Genomic DNA, 18,384 nt, shown 5'->3' on the forward strand with positions numbered 1-18,384 from the left:
TATCTGAAAGCAATAACAGAAAAAGGAACAAAAACAGCATTGGATAATATGATCTCACCAGAGACAGACAACAATACAGAAAATAGAAAATATAAAGGGTGGGCTATGTTTTAATATCCTGAGTAGATGCACATAATATCAAATCACATTTGTGTGAGAAAGGGAAACTTGTATGCAAGTCAGGCAACAAACCATTGTTTGGTATGAAAAAAGGGATGCAGCTTTAAACAGATTTTTAAACACCGCATTGACTATAGGGAGTGGGACTCTAAGAATGGCAGTTTTAAGTGTAGGCATTGTTTCCAATATAAATATGTAGGAGATAGCCCACACTATTACAACATTGTTCTGAAAAATCAATTTTCCTTTTTTTTCTGTAGTACAAGTTATGTAGTGGGCGGCCACGGTGGTGCAGTGGTTAGCATGCCCCCCACACAGCAGGTTCTTCCCGGTTCGATCCCGGCTTCTGCCTGATCGAGTCTTCTCGTCCTCCCTGTGGCTCCCTGGGTTTCTGCGGGTGCTCCGTTTCCGGGTTTCCCCAACATCATGCTTCAGGTGGATTGACACCAGGTGGATACCTAAATGTAGTGTGGTGTGTGTGTGTGTGTGTGAAGGTTGGGAAGCCCGGAATCAATGTGCGGACAAGGTGATCCGCTGTGGCCCTTTCTAACCAAAAAAAAAAGAAGAAGAAGTACAAGTTATGTAGTATGCACAGAAGTGTGCAGCAGTTGTGAGGAATTTTATGTTGGGAAAACATGGAGCCTTATGAGTATGTATTTATGAGCATAATTATTCAATTTCTAAGACAAACATGCTGAATTCTTTTTGGAGACATATATTAGTGAGCACCAAATATAGAAGTTTTTGTTCTATGTATTGCATTATAAGAAAGTGACATTAGAAATGATAATCAAGACAGATTAGAGACAAGGAATTTCAGTGGTAGGTGTCTTTAAATACCACAAAATAAATATGTTGAATGACTGTATCTTAAAACAAGGATACCTATAAAATGCTTGAATTACTATATTTATTGGAATGGTCAAAGATTTTTTTTTATGTAATAATCATAGCTGGGTGGTTCTAATTGTGATTTTAACAATCCAGTGAAGTTGTGATGTTGTTTATATCTAACTGATGAAACTTTTATGACTACTTCTTTCAGTTTTAAATTTTGCATACAGTATATCCAACTTTCTTTTCAGCAGTTTTTGATACATAAAATTTCCAAACAGCTCATTAAATGCAATACTTATAATACAGACATATCAGATATATCAGATATTCTACATACAATTTGGAAAGATCCAAATACAAAATCTTTTGGGATATCCATATAGAATAAATTTATAAATCTTGATAGCTATACTGAAATACTAAACTGGGAATTTACAATATTACATATCCCTCTAAAATGTAAAGATAAAGGACACAAGGATTGTAATGCTTGTACTTTATGTTAGCAACTTCTTTTATCACTAAAATTGGACTGATCTAAATTCCATAATTTGGATTATTTCTTAACATATACCAATTGAATATATAAAAGCCTGCAAAATTCTGCAAAAATCTAATAAAAAAATCATATGCAGAAGATTATTAGCAAAGAATCTTTCAAATTCTAATATGACAGAAATTTAATTTGTAATTATTTATATTCCAATTCAAATTCCATAATGTGTTAGAAATATTGGTTACTTTTTATTCAAATTTATAAGCTTCAAAAGACTAATTTTATGAGGTCGGACAATGCTGGAATTGTTAGTTTTCACCACTGTTATTAATTGTAAATATATGATTGGTTGAAAATATTATTAACAATTATAAAATGGCTCCATTGTTGTGTCATTACCATAATAAGTTGTAAAATATTTATGTATAAGAAATATAGTTATATGTCTGTATGGTCTTTTTCATTTTGTTTTCATGTTTGTTCATATAATTATGTTATCTACTGCAGCTGATTTAAAATATATTCATTTAAAAATTGCACCAAAGAAGGGGTGCTGTTTTGAGAGGTAAGCTATGTTTGTTTAAATGACTGGAGAGCCAATGAATATGAAATACTTCTGATTTAGTAGATATAACAAACTGATTTCAGTTTTGAACTGCTATGGATAAAGAGCTACAGCCTGGATAAACAATTTCCTGGAATGTTGTTTAATGATGTTAAATTTATTAATGCTAATACACAGATCAATATGTTCTTTAAGGAGAACTTCTGAACAAGTTTTTAGCACTTACCTACAGTTACACACATATTATGTGACTTGGTTAATAGCAATTCCATTTACTTCTGAATTACTGAAATATTTGGAAATACGTTTATGTTGCTAATTTTTCAGCATCTGCTCAACTATCATGCATATAATAATGTGATTTGTATCTGAATGTGTCTTGGTTTATTGTTAGCAATGCTCACAAGAATTAGCAATGTATGGTTAGTCACAACCAACAAACACCAAACCAACAAAGTGTAATCCAACTGAAATGCATCTTCCTTCTCTATTTTATTATGCAAGGATCCCAAAATTTTGAGTGCTTTGGAAGCTGTTGGCAAACTGGAAAATGAACTGGAAGGAAAGATAGTTTGTGTATGCAGTGGTGCTGACCTCGTAAATATCAACTTCATTTCCATGATAGCAGACAGTGTAGAAACAGCTAAGGTAAGCTTACATGCAATACTGAGACTCTGTTGGAGTATTATGGGATATCTCACATCTGCTGTTCTTTCATGTACCAGATAAAAATGCATGAAACTAATAGCTGGCCAATAAAAATAGAAGCACTAACAGTGCAGCTTATATTACATACTCATGCTAGTTACATAACATTTGTAAAACAGCAGACAGCAGTCTAAACACTTTAGCCGTATTAATTTCTTTGTTTGTGTTTGTTGGTGTCATTCTGTATGTATGTAGTTATATATCACTGTAGAACGGAGTGATAAGATAGATTTAAATTGTGAATTCCAGAAAGTGTGTAATAAATGTCAAGTTGCTTCTTGTTCTGAGTGACTTGGTGCTTGATATGATTTTTATTGTGTGTCTGCACCATCTCCCATGCCCCAAGATAGCTGTAGAGAAGAAACGACCCAGTCATACTGTCAACCTCACATCCCCTGGAGAATATGCATCACACCACCTGCAAGCCTGTGCTGGAATAGTACCATTGACTGTAAATGTTATACAGACAGCAGGTTATGGCACATTATGACAGAGGTGTTCTCTGAAGTGAATACTATGAGTTGTCATATTTGGTATTACTTGTTATCAGCGAGTGATATGCTATCTCTTTGTAATATGTTGTGAGTATGAAAATCACACACATGTTCTCGGAACGTGTATTGCATTTAGTGTGTCTGTTATAAGACTGCTGTGCATTATTCTTACTTTTAGAGGGTAACATTTACTAGTGTTCTGTCAGTCCTTCAAACCTTCAAACAGACAGTATCAAATTACCTTAGCTAAATAAGTGAGGCACATACCTGACAGGCACAAATGTATCAGCACCATTGACCTGGAGATCCAGATGATACCGACTACACGGTCTAGTCCCATTTATCACCATGTGCATCCTGCATTGCTGATTGTGCTGGTGCTGTAAAAAGACTTGGCAGAGTGCATGGTGTTTTGTATATCAAGATGTCAGAATGAAGAGTTGGGTACCAGCCACTTGCAGCCAGCTTCACCGATATCTATTTCAAGCTGTGTAAAATACTTACAGGATATTGGACCACATGGCATATTTTCTTTCCAGTGATACATGGTAGAATCACTAAATATTTTATATGCATATGTTAAATCCTGCTCTTTCAGAATATAAAGGTAGAATTATAAGCATAAATATAGGAACTGACAATAGTTTAAAATAGGAGTACCACATGCAACGTACAGTAAACTCACTAGAAATTGAGTTCCCTATATAGAGTCAAAAATGTTCTCACTGACCAAACCAGAAAACACTTAGCCTCTACCTTACTGCTCCCAATACTTCTCTTCTCAGCCCCTGTTCTTACCAGTTTACAAGTCTCTCAGGTCTCATGCTCAAAAATGTTATCACAGATTAGCAAAGTTTGTAGTAAATTATCAACAAAAAAATACCATCATGTGTAGCACTCAAAGATATAAACTGACTGGAACGACCCCACTTACTGTCTATTACTCCCAGCTTGTGACTTCTCATAACCTCATCTATAAATCTAGGCATAAACTGTCCATCTCTGTCAGCTCTTAGCCAGGCATACAAACAAAATAGATGCCTTTACTCAACCCAAATGCTACTCCTCCAAGTCACTAAATCCAACAACACATCTGGTGACAATCTATTATCAAACTATGTCACCAAAACTTGAAACATCATACCTTTCTCTCTAAAAGCAAAGCAACATCTCAAACATTTTAAAAAGAAGCTGAAGCCAAGCTGTAGAAGTTGTGGCTCTGCCCCAGCACTAACGCTTACTAAGTGCCCCTAGACTAAGCCATCATTCTACATTTCATCCTACCCTTCCGCTACTTCTCTCTCATCTCTTTCTACGACCCTTTTTCTCTGTACTCTTGCCCACTCACCATAATTGACTACTACCACCCCCCACTTTCCAATTCACTTATCCTTCTTACATTTGCCTATAGAACCTTCTTTTCTCCTTAGTCTCCTCCTTCTTCATACTTTCAGTCGCTTCTAGTCTTTCTTCTTTTTGATCCCTCTTTAGGCTACTACACCAGCTGTTGACTAGCAAGAAAAGTATAAAAGGTGCTGCATTTCTGCAACTTTATGTTTGTTCTACATCGTTATTATCAAACTGCTTACTGAAGTATACAATGCTTCTAGTCCACTGAAATTTCTGTCTTGTAAATTGAATTATGCTCATCATCTTCCTTTGCTCAAAGCAATAATCTGTATCCTTGCCTTATTGTACTATCTGCAGTGACTCCATTACTCTGCAGACTTTTCAAAATACTATTGAATGACTTTTCTATACCATGTATAAACTTTTGCAGAATGTGATTATTCATTAGCCTTTGTTTACACTTAGTAAATGCTGGGGTTTTTTCTGCAGTAATGTGTAGGCTATGTATACACTTGTAAATTTTTTTTTCTACACTGTGTATAAATTTTTATCATTTGGAGCGTTTGTCTCCAGACTTCTACTGAAAAACAGACTCTGTGCCCAGTCAGAATTTCCTTGTCAACAAATGCAATAATTAAATAAATAAGATATTTGACAACAAGATATTTTTCCGATTTATATTTGGCATTTCTAGTTAATGACTAAATAGAAAGAACATTCCAGTGCCATAAGTATGTCTCAAATGAAAAGACATTTCAGTATTTTACTTAGTTTGCAGTTTCACTGTGATATAAGGCCACAATCTGTTATTACGCCATTCACTGAATATTTTCAAAAATGCAGTACTTTTTTAGTTCTTGATATTGTTTGAGTAATTTGCTAGTTTTCTTAACAATCTTCCATATCTTGAGTATTGGCACTCATTGTTTTAGTTGATATCTTTAGTATTTAGGAGAGGTTACCGTCTACACATCTCATGATGACATACTAGAAACTGCTACAAATAAGATCTCATCAAACAGCCTATCAGAATGTTCCATACTCAAACTTGGCTTGACTATGAACACTGCCTTTCCTCCATGTTTTACCTCCCAAAATAATATTACAAACTCAGCTGTCCAGGACTGGACAACATATTAAGTTGTAAGAATCAGCAAGTGCTGTGATGTACTGATTGTCACACACGCACCCATATGCATATATGTAAATAATTATGGAGATGCTTACTTCATCTATGTAGGCAAGCTGTAGAACAATCTTTCAAAAAGTCATGCATTTAGCTACACATTAAAAAAGCATTGGTCCAAATAAGAGAAAAGCATTTAGTGTGATATAATACTTGTGCAGTGATGTTTCTACATGTGCTTTACTTGGCTGAATGACATAATTGTTGATGTTTTTGTGACCAACACTCATAAGACAACCCTAAAGTAGTAGAATGACTTAAAGAGAAGCAAGTGTAACCAGTATGAGACATTGAAAATATCATTTTTGTAAGAAGGCATCCTGCTCCCACAAAGCACTGCTACTTACATATACTAACTCTAAGCTTATTGTATCTTAGGGGGAAAAGAAATCATGATATTGTACTCTCAGTCTTTAAATGCAAAATCTGGGAGTCACACACTAGTGAGCACAGATCTGAGGGTCGCACACTAGTGTCTCATATTTAAGCCTGGAACTTGCATTACTTTATTATATTCATATTTTCATTTCTTGTATAGCACAATGTGTTTTAGTTGATATAAAGCATGTTAGCACAGTTAGTTTTGCATATGTGTTGTTAACTTCATCGTTATTTATTAGTAAATAGGCATTAGCTTAGCTATATTTATATTATGATCTGTATATGTACAGTAATGCAGCTCATATACTTATGCTTTATTATATTGAATTGTGCATTTTACATATATTTGTAGTTTTTCTCCACAGGACTTCACTGAAAATGTAAAAATCATGGTTAATAAGTAAAATAGATAGATAGATAGATAGATAGATAGATAGATAGATAGATAGATAGATAGATAGATAGACAGACAGAGATAAAGCTTGTTCATCTGCTGCTGCTTTTGGAAGTGTCTTCTGGGACATGGGTAGCTCTATGGATACTTCACTGACTAACTGTTTGCTACAGGCATCAGAAAATGAGCCTCCATATTTAAAACATTTTGAGCAAATTTCTCGAACTGTTCTTCAACTTTCCATCATGAATTTGAAAACTAAGCTCTGGGTTGCTCACACTGGATCAAAGCCACTCCTTTTATCTGCTTCCCCAAGACAAATAGCTCCATTGTCGCTCTACCCCCTTAAAGAAATTAAATGTCTTGTTCATTGATTATAGTAGTAGGTAGGTAGGAGGAAGGCCTAATAAAGTTGAGAGTAGTACTAGCAGTAGATTTAACAGCAGTTTCCTTTTACAAATGACTTTTGATGATGGCAACATCAGAGATATTATTAGCCATAAATGGAAAATTTTCAATGGGAACCCTGAAGTTTTTAAGGCCATTGGTCCCTCTTATAAGTTTGTTTGTAAGAGATCCAGGTCCATTAAACAATATCTTGAAAATGATAGTAACAAGAAGCCTGTAGTACAAACCAACCAAGTTGGCGTATGTACAGGTGTGGATTTTGTAATGCCTGTAATTTTATTTTGGAAGGTCCTTCAATCTCTTTAGCACACATCCAAATAAGTATTAAAATTAATGCATATTATGACTGCAATTCCATGGGTCTGATCTATATTGCTGTCTGTTCCCACTGTGATACTTTTTATATTGGGATGACCACAACAAAATAATCAAAGAGGATCAGGGAACATTTGTATGCAGTTACAGTTAAGGGCGTGAATAGTGCCCTCTATAAGCACACTTTAGCTTTCACTTCTTTCAGAAAGTTTTGTTTTTCTGTTTTAGAACATTTACCTAAAGACTGTAGGGGAGGTTGTTTTAGAAAACAGCTGCTAAGGAAAGAAACATTGTGATAGCTGAAAAATGCAGTCTGACAAGTTTCCTGGGTTAAACAACAGTATTTGTATTAAATGATTTTTATGAAAGTATTTTAAATATTTTTGGAGCACTTACACTTTAAAGTAATTGGTTTAGTTGTATTAGCAGTAACATAATAATGTATGGAGTTTGCAATTTGGTTTATGCATTATATATAAAGTTTCATTCTGTTTTCATGGTTTTATTCTGATGAAGTCCTGCATGGATGAAATCGCTAATAAAGCCATTGAATCTTTGTGCTCATTTCTTTTTTGTTTGCCTTACCAGTGGATGATTTTGTTTTGTTAGTTTTGTTTCATTTATCTTATTGGGGCTTTCTTTATAGGTTCATAGGTAAGTACTAGGCTATCTGCCCAAGGACATTTATAAGCCTAGCCAGAATGTGTTGGCTTTCGCCACCCCCTTAGATTAGTTCCCTGTGCCTCTGTCCAGCAGAGCCATTAGCTCCCTAACATCCCAATTTCCTTATTGAGATTGTAGCAGTGTCACTGTCTAGACTGGTTCACTTTCTGTCTCCTTTTCATGTTAAATTAAGTCACCTGACTGAAATAAAGAATTAGTGTTAGGTGTTTTACTCTTTAATCAATCAGTGACCTATCAATTGCTGACCTGGATAAAGAATTATACATTGCAATGGAATATACCTCTATTCGAACAAAGCTATATGTGTATTTCAGTAACAAGCCCTGTTAAGGGTTTAAACATTCTTCAAAGTGTTTTCACAATTTGAAATGTCCTCTTGAGTTAACCACTGGGCTATTTTGGCTAGAGTTCTCATGCTGAAATTCTTATTGTCTGACTTTATGATATAAAAACAATAATGCCCAACAAGGTGGGCATTACAGGAAAATAATGGACTCTCCTGGGTGTTCAAAGGCTTGATTCTACAAGGAAAGGGCCTTCACACCCCAATGGAAGTAGACACAAATGCATTGCATAAACAAAAGAGGGAATGTTAAACATATTTTCAAATTTCAAGCAATTGAAAATGTACTATACAATAAGAGACATGTGGACATTAAAATAATCATGGAAATGAAAGTGTTAAAACTGGAAGGTAATACTGAGTACAGTTACACCACTAGGGTTAAATGACAGCACGTCTACAAAAAGTGTTTTAAAATAAAGAACATGATTGGTTGATTAACTGTGGATGTCTTTTGGTCTTTTAGATCTAATGAAGTTGACTGTGATGAAAGCTTATCTCTGCTTGACTTGTTTTTATTATTTTACTTTGAATAAATTGTCTAATTTGGGCTTGGTGTTTTTGTTTTATTAGTAGTATATATTTTTATATTTTCATTGTAAAATAGTTCCTCCATCTAATAATTCAAAATTGTTCTAGAAGATTTAATTATTTTTGGTGGATGCATAAAAGAGTTTCACCAAAGTGCTATTTTCCATTGAATTATTAGTTTAAGTACTAGTTCTTAAAAGCATAATTGAAAATTAGCAGAAATGAATTGTAGCCATGAAGAGGACATTTATCTGGACTGAGTATGGCTTCAAACTTTTAGTGGAGGAAGAGGTTGAGAAACTCTGTGAGGTATTAGGTGGTGCTGCTTGTAAGCATCTGTTATGTGTAACTGCATCCTTGTTCATATATCTTCATAATGTTCACAAAATAATGAATTACATCATTATCTCTTATTAGAGGAGGAGGATGTGGCTCTATGTTAAGATCTCTTTCACAAAGCTCCAGGGTCTGAGGTTTAGTTCTGACCCCCATCCACTGTCTGTGTGGAGTTCTGAAGTTTCTCCTCAAGTCTACATTTGTTTTGTTTGTACCCCAGCTTCCTATCACCTTCCAAAGACACAGTGAGAGACTGACTACACTTACTAGTCCATATATATTTTATTTGCCCTTTCCTTGTGGTCCAGGTTGTGATTGAAAATGGCACCAGTTCACATACCTGGTGAATATGAATAAGCCATGATTATTCCACACATTTCTTGCATCATTTTACCCCCGTTTTTTAAACTTGTGTTTCCAAGTAGTGATATGCTACAATCCTACAGGAAGTGGGAAGAGTTATGGTAATAGATTTGCAAATTTCACACTAATTAAGTATCAAGATTTTTAGCCAGATATACGTAATTTTCAAGAGCCTTTGTCCAGATTTTTGATGTCTGCAATTTGAGATGTATGCTACAAACAAGTGTTTTAAGAGTAGGGAGCACATGTAATACAACATGCTTTAATTGCTTTTAAGACTGAAATTGTTCTGAGGCATGACCCACTGCAATTCACTAACTAACATCCCCAGCTTGCCTGCACTGATGTCTTGCAACTTTTGTTGCTGTCATTTCAAGATCCTGCTATCGTCTTATTAGACCAATCAGATTATGCATCTGGCTTGTGTGGGATATATTAATCTCAAAAGCATTACATTTGAAGATTTTGAACTCCATCTTACATTTCGTTTGACTATTTATTTATTTATTAATTAATTTGATATACATGTTTAGTTCATTTTATAGGTACATTTTCGTATTCTATTTACTCTACATTGTGGTACTACCTATGATTATACAGCATTTAGTTCAATAAGCACTTCGGTAAACATGAAGATGATGTTGAAGTGGCATTTTCCATAAACTCTCCAATAATGGACGTGGTGTGCTTGGATCCATAACCTGTCCAAAGTGAAACCACTTCATTAAATCACCACTAAAACATACCTAGCATTAAAATGAAATTATTGAAGACCTTTCAGTCAGACATTCCTCTCACCTGCTTTTTCAGCAGCTGGCAGGGCTATTCATACTGTTACACTGATAAAATCTGTTCAAAGTGTTTCTCCATTGGATGAAGACTGGTGATCTATGCCTACATCTTTCCCTAACAACATCTCTATACACAAAGACAAAGTTGAGACTAATCTGCAGATACCAGGCAGTAGAATGTTGTAGACCACCAGCAAACTGTGGCTGAAAAGGGCCTTACAGCCAGTCCACCTATCAGTCAGAAAATGTAACTTATGATTCCAGTAAAGAAGGAGTTTAGGGGAAATCCTTCCTCAGAGCTGAAATGCTGTATTTCCACAAAGGTTCATGAACATCACCTATATCCTACTGAGTTTATAGATCACCACACCACTATCCCTGTAAGTCTGTCTGAAAAACCTGTATCAAATCAACCTGTTCAGATTTGTCCAACAATGCATACATCATATGAAATGTGTAGGAAGATGCTTGCCTAATGGTAGTAAATGATGGAAGGAGTCTACATATAAGATGTTGTTTAACAAAGCATTTTTAGATTATATGAGTACAGAGAGGATCAGTATTATTGAGTCTCCAACTATGATTAACTGATTATGTGTTCAAGACATAGATGACAAGAAATGTACATTAACAGCAAAGCTTGAAATAAGAATCTTGGCCTCCATGTTAAGAACGCATAAGAAGCTGGGCTGTAATCAGAGAAACCTAATCCTAATTGTCTGTAATGCATCATGGAGCGTTACCTGTTGCCATTTATTACAAAAGGAAAAGGAATAAAGTATGGTAGTCCTAAGTGTTCTGTAGTTTGCAAGATGTAGCACAACTTCTGCACACAAATAGCAGTTAACATAGAACAATGGCAGGAAGCTGTTAAACACTTTTTTATTATTTTAAAATAGTCTGAATAAATTCTTAAAGTAAGTTTGACTGGAGTGCTGCATGGCTTTCTACCAGATGACTGATGTTAATACTCCAGTGAGAATCTAGAGCTTAACAGCAATGAGGAGTGATTAACAAAACTTTGTTAAGCACCTTCTTGGTGCATAATAAGCCTGCCTGAGTGTAACTGCAGCACTTCTTATACTACAGTAAAGTTAGGTACACCAGAATGCATCAGAAGGTAAAAAATATGTCCAAAGTTTAATTTCTTCCCCTAACAGTAGAGCCTCAGTCATGTCAAAAATGTTGCCTTTAGTAGAAATAGATAGAATACAATTGAAAATCTGGAAAACCTGACCCTGAAAATGCAAGTTGAGAAAGAAATGCTTCAGTAGAAGAAGCACCTAACTTCCGAGCCCAAAATAGTCTTCCAGTCAAGTATATATATATATATATATATATATATATATATATATATATATATATACATATATATATATATATATATATATATATATATATATATATAAAACTCTCTAAGATATATATATATATATATATATGTGTGTGTGTGTTTGTGTGTGTGTATGTATGTATGTATGTATGTATATACATAACTATATATATATCTATAGATACACTAGACAATCTCGATGAATAGTGGAAAGTGCAGTTACCCGAAACTGCACTATGCTGAATGTGGAAGTGTCGAATCTGCAAATATCGAATCTGCCCCTATTGTGGTGTCGCATTCATGACATGTGGTGCGGTTTGTGGATTTATCTGAGGTTTCAGGTAAGTGTTGTGTGTTTGAGGATACTGGGTAGGGATTTTAGTGTGTGCAGTGGTGTTTTTTGTGTGTTTGTGTGTTTAGTGCGACCTCGGAGTTAGAATATGTAAGTGGGGGGGTGCAGGGTGGCTTGTACCCCGTGCTTATAGGTAGGTTATGTGGGTTTGTTGTTATGTTTGTTTAGTTAGGTAGGTGCATATGTGCATAATTATGTGCTGGTTTGCATGCGTGTGAATGGTCGCAGTTGTGGTAGTCGTGATTATGGGTTTTCATGTATGTGGGTTTTCCACTATTCAGTCTCGAAATACCGAAATTCGACATTTCAGTATTTTGAGATTGTATAGTGAAGCCATATATATATATATATATATATATACACACACACACACACACACACACACACACACACACACACACACACACACACACACACACATACAGTTGCAAGGTTACAGTATCATCAGCAAGATTTGCTGTTCTGCCAGAAAGGGTTTGTAATGCATGCAAGAAAAACAAAGTCAGTTCTAAAAGACAGCACAAAACTCTTGATGTAAGTTCATTACGACCAGCAATATAGTATGCTTAGGAGTATATATTCCAATGTATTTTCATGGAAATCCCTTTACACCAAATGGGAACTTCTCTGCAAAGGTGGGAAATGGGTCTGATGTACATTAAGAACATGTATGTATTTTCTGAGCTGTACGTTCTCAGAAAAAACTGTAAAAGAAGGCATGTGCCTCTACACTCCAAGTATCAACACTACTGGGGAAGTAATGGTCAGTAGCTATCAAATGCATAAAGCTGTATCTGATACACCTCTTCACTGTCCTTGATTTTGACTCAAATTTTAGTTCTGTCCTTCTTAATCCCTCCTAAAACTGGTGACTTTTGTAGAAAGGGTAATGAATTAAACTTGATAAATATTTAAATGTTGAGAATAATTAGAGTTATAGACTTATTTGACTTCAGAAAATCTACATTAATTCACATTCTGTTATTCTGTCATTATCTTATATTAAGTGTCCTCATTGTCCCTGATTATTTTGGAATCTGCTGAGTTTTGCCCCTGATTCATTCAGAGCTATGCCTGTACTGGAGTCCAACCATTGCTACATCCTTCAACACTGTACCAGGCCTAATTATGTAACAAACATGAGGATAATGGCCACCCCGGTAGGATCCTCTAGCTGGTTCCTCACCAGATGAGAACCTGGAAGATCCGCAGCCAGCCTACAACAAAGCACTGAGCAACAGCATAATGCTTCCAAAACATCCATAGGGTCCTATAAAAAACAAACCCAGCTACTGTCTCCCACAGAAAGTCCATACGTCAATACAAATGTAGGCTTGGTACCAAAGTTACAAAGTGTGGTTTTAAAGCATATTATGTCAACGTACACATTCTCTGCGTATTGTCCTTGAGAGTCTACTATCTTGAATAAAAACAAATTGAACCAGATATATTAAACTGAGGGTGATAGTCACAGGTGCATAGATATGTAGTAGGCTAACAACCACTGGGTCCCTTTTAAGCCTAGCTATGCATCCCAAGTCCTAGTATCCTTCCTAATGTAAGCAGGGGTTTAGGAGATTAAACATTTACAAGCAGAGGCCTAGCAGATAAACCATTTACAGGCTGTCTGAGTCCATTAGAGACATAGGTTCTAAACCAGGTGTAAATTTCTGGTTCCCCATCCAGTTGTCCAGTTAAGTTATGGAGGAACTCTGCTTTGCATGGATGGGGAGCCTGTTCCAGAGAATGGGGTAGTCTTGGTGATACATACCTATCTCTCCAAAAGCTCTTATTTATAGCACAGACAAGGTTTAAGACTTTAGAACAGGTAGTTGTGGTGCTGTTTACTTTGCCAATATGCAGGAGGTCCATTAGTGTGGGGTCTGGCAGTGACTTGTATACCAGGCATAGATCTCCAGTCAACAGCCTGTAAGACATAGAATACAGAGATATGTCTTTGAGGTGGTCTGCACAGGATATGTTACTTATGCCCTGTATTATTTTAGTGAGGAACTTCTATGGATGTTCCAGTTGTTGAATGTGCCTGGTTAGGTATTGTCCTCTGAGTTGCTTGTTTTGTTTGATGAGAGTGCTTTTATCCTTCTGAGGGCTACACCTCCTAATATTTTCCGTGATTTTCTTCCTTATGTTATACTGCCTATTCATGCTGTTATTCCACCAGGGTGGCTTGTTTTTTGAGTTAGTTCTGTACTTATTCCTGGTGGGTACATCTACCACTGTGCACCTAATAATATGTTTGTACAGGGTTTCTGTTAACAGTTCTGCATAGGCAGTAGTGTTCTCCTAATTTAAAGGGGCTTGAAATGTTGCTAGGTTATCATTTAATAGCAGAAAATTAGCCTTATGTAGTTCCTGAATGGTTCAGGGTTAGCTGGGATTCTGGGTTTTATTTTTACTTCAGAGGAGACTATTGTGTGGTTTGATCTTACCAGAGAAGACATTACACTATGGAGTGTCTGGAATATCTGTGCCTGAATGTTTGTCATCATATATAATTCCCAATTAATAGTGCAATGATTAAATTCAGCCATGAATATAGTATTGGATTGGATGGTGAGTATCTCCAATAAGTTTAATACATGTTAAGGATTTCCTGGGTCATAGAGGGTCACCTATAGCTTACAAGGAAGTGATACCGTATTTTGCCTGTGGTGATTTGAACATGGAGAAGTTCAAATGCATCATTCTGTTTGACCAGCCTTGATGTATATTTATTTTTGATGTAAATCAAGACACCTCCACTTTTAGTCCCTGCACTCCACCATCTCATCTGATCCTTCAATGTTTCCTTTCTGGAAGTCATTTAGAGGTTTCACTGAACCAGTCTGCCAGTAGGTCAGCTATATCTACTGCGTTTGTGTATGTGGTGTCCTTGACAGCCAGTTCTGAGCAGATCTGATTGCATCCTTTCAGGTTGTGGACATATGTGAAGAAGGCTTTATGATTGTCTTTAGTAGATATGACCAGTTTGGACTCAAAGTTTGTTTTGGAGGATTTCACTAGTGCTCTTATTTGCTTGTTGAGGCTAAGGAGAGATTGCTTCCAATTAGGCACCTGCTCCTTCTTGGTCCTGGACAGCAATTTTGTTTCCTTTTATTATACAGTTTATTTTTTGCAAATGTCCACCAGATAGGTTTCCTTGAGGAGGAGGATTTCATCCTGTTGGGTATTCCTGATTCCATGCAGTTGTATAAATGCTTGTATAGTACTTTGCTGTCAGTTTGGACATATATGCCAGTTCCTATGGAGGGGAAGGGTGCTGTGAAGCTGTTTATACCTTCTCTCAGGAGGTTGTAATCAGCTTTGGAGCAATTTTTTTGTTTGACCCTAGTTGGGGGGGGGGGGGGTTGGGGTAGATGGTGACTTTGAAAATGATGCTTTGTGGTCATATCTTACCAGAGATGATTACACTTTAGGGATGCTGCAGTGATTACTCATGTTGGTTAATACCAAGTCCAAGATATTTTCACCTCTGTGGGGGTTTTGACCAGCTGGTCAAAAGCGTTTGTATTGATGAAATCAAGGAATCTCTGGAAATTTCTGTTTTGACATGAGTAGTTCTTCCAATCTATTGTTGGATAGTTAAAGTCACCCAGGATCAGGGTAAAGGGTTGAATCTTGATAGATTCGAATAGGTCCAGATAGGTGGAGTGAGCATCTTGAGTCAAAGTTCGGCGCCTGTAGCTAGCTATGATTTGAATAGGGGTCTTGTCAATGGTTAACTGTACCTGGAGTGTCTCCTGTGCATCATACTGTTTGACCAGCTTGGAGGTGTGTATGTCTTTTATATATATTTCAACTCCACCTCCTTGTGCTTTGCTGCCCACAGTTTGGGTCTGAATGTATGATAGGATGAGTAACTTGGTATGGCTGGGGTGCTCTCCGGAGCTTTGAACCAGGTTTCTGTGACTGCACAAATGTCAGCATCCTCCAGGGTTAAGAATGCTTGCAATGAGAGCAGTTTCATGTTTAGACTCCTAGCATTTAGCAGCATGACCTTTAATTTGCGTTTTGATGACATTTTCATGTTGGTAGTTTTGACCTCATGGCATTGCCTAAGAAAGGCACTATGGGGGAGGCAAGAGCCTTTGCCAGAAGCCTGAAGCCCAAGGGAGACAGATGCAGGCCATCATTGGAAAAGCATTGTGGTTTGTCAATCATGTCTTCTCAGGCTGTCAGATACTGGATCCCCTTGGAATGACACCAGAAACTAAGCCAATTATTAAAGTTAATCATTTTCTGTTTGTATTGAGGCATCATTCTGAGTGACAGTAGAATGCTGCTTAAGGCCAGTAACATACCTGCCTGGGAAGCATATTCAGTGAGCTTGATCATGTCTGTCTTTATATAGTCCAGGGTAGTATGTCTCAAGTCATTCTCACCAACATAGACAATGACAGAGTCATAACAGTACCTGTTGTTCAGAGCGTTGAGTGCATGAGTGATATGATGGATTCTGGCACCTGACAAACAACTAACCATGACTTTTTCCTTATCCAGCCTGTTGAGCGGCACATCTGTGTGCCTCACAATGGAGTCTCCTATGACTGATATGTTAGGTTTATGCTTTGGCTTTAGTGGCTGTGAGACACAGGTGTGTGGACTATGTGTGGTGTGTGGTGTGGTGGGTGGTGGAGTCCTCGCGTGTGTTTTCACCTCAGAGGGCTCTTTTGTTTGGGTATGTTTTTGTTGAGGACCTCTACATATGTAGGTGTGTGTTGTGTAGGTGTGGGTGGTATTTGAGGTGTGGTGTTTGTGTTGACAATCTTCTCAGTGCCACATATACTGGCTTGTGAGGGAGAGAGCATTGACTCTAGGTTCTTAATGCAATTATCATCATCATCATCCCCCTTTTTCCTATTTACATGGGGTCGGGGTATCGTATTACCTGTCGCCAACTCTCTCGATTCAGTGCCACTCTCCTGCCTTCTTCAACACTCATGCCTGACTGACGCAGATCTTCTTTCACACAATCCATCCACCTCTTTGCTGGATGCCCTTGCTTCCTTTTACCTTCTTCCTGTCTGTCCCAAATCTCCCTCACCAGATTGTCTTCTGCTTTTCTACACGTGTGCCCATACCATCATAATCTGTTCTATTTAATCTTTTCTGCAATTGGAGCTACTTTGGCTTCTGCTCTTATGTCCTCATTTCTTCGCCTGTCCCGCAGTGTGCATCCTACCACCTTTCTCAGGCACTTCATTTCCATCACCTCTAGCTTCAACTGTTCTGCCTTTACTGCCCAGGTTTCTGTACCATACAGTAGTACTGGTCGCACCGCTATCTTGTACACCTTACTTTTCAGCTTCTTTGGCATTCTTCTGTCATAGACTACACCTGATACTCTATGCCAGTTGGCTGCAGCCCCTCTGATTCTAGCTTTGACCTCTTCATTCAGACTACCCTTCTCCTCAATCACCCCTCCCAGATACTTGAAGCTGTTTACCTGTTCCACTATCTTCCCATCTATCTCTATTCTCAGCTTCTTCTGATTTCCCCAATCTGCTGCCATTACCACTGTCTTATCTGTGCTTAGTTTCATCCCATGTGCCTTCAGATTTGCATTCCATTCTCCTATCCTTTGCTGAAGTTCTAGATCAGAGTCTGCCTGTACTGCCACATCATCTGCATACAGCAGCTTTGTTGCTCTGACCCCTCCAACCTGTTTGCTGATGTAGTCCATTACCAGTATGAACAGCAGTAGGCTCAGAGCTGAACCCTGGTGTACACCCACTCCCACTGGTAACCCCTCAGTGAGGCCAAACACTGTTCTTACTTGAGTCACTGGGTCCTTGTACATAGCCTGTACTAATTCTACCAATGTTTCTGGGAGTTCAAGCCACCGCAGTACTGCCCAGATCAGCTTTCTTGGGACCTTGTCATATGCTTTCTCCAAGTCTAGGAAAGCCCAGTTTGACTCTCTCCTCTTCTCTAGTTTCTTCTCAAGTATCTGTCTCAATGCAAACATCGGGTCAATTGTGCTGCATCCTGATCTGAATCCGAACTGTTCATCTCCCATCTTACATTCTACTATTCTGCATATCCGTTTATCAATCACCCTCTCCAGAACTTTCATGCAATGTGGTAGGAGTTTGATGCCTCTGTACTGTCCACAGTTGTGGATGTCCTCTTTGTTCTTGTACACTGGCATGAGTATGCTTATTCTCCTGTCATCTGGGATACACCTTTCTCTCCACACTGCAATTACTACCCTCAGGAGCCATTTCTCCCCTAGCTCACCCAGCATCTTTATCATATCTGCTGTGACCTCATCTGAGCCTGCTGCTTTCCCTGACTTTATTTTCCTTAGTGTTCTTAATGCAATTACATCTCTCGCAAATTGTGTTCCTAGGTGGTAGTAGTAGATGGCTGTCCG

The 18,384-nt window shown here is 37.4% G+C and overlaps 1 protein-coding gene across 1 annotated transcript in view; it reads left to right on the forward strand.

Annotated features, from left to right (window-relative positions):
* The window catches only part of PLCB4 (phospholipase C beta 4), a 1,792,792-nt gene that overhangs the window by 482,567 nt on the left and 1,291,841 nt on the right, over nt 1–18,384 (forward strand). Inside the window, exon 5 of the mRNA XM_044056592.1 lies at nt 2,523–2,666. Coding sequence (XP_043912527.1) covers nt 2,523–2,666 — 144 coding nt within the window. The remainder of the gene's footprint in view (nt 1–2,522; nt 2,667–18,384) is intronic.

The sequence above is a fragment of the Protopterus annectens genome, chromosome 1.part2, assembly GCF_019279795.1.
Source record: "Protopterus annectens isolate FY-2018-M chromosome 1.part2, PAN1.0, whole genome shotgun sequence".
NCBI classification, from domain to species: Eukaryota; Metazoa; Chordata; order Ceratodontiformes; family Protopteridae; genus Protopterus; species Protopterus annectens.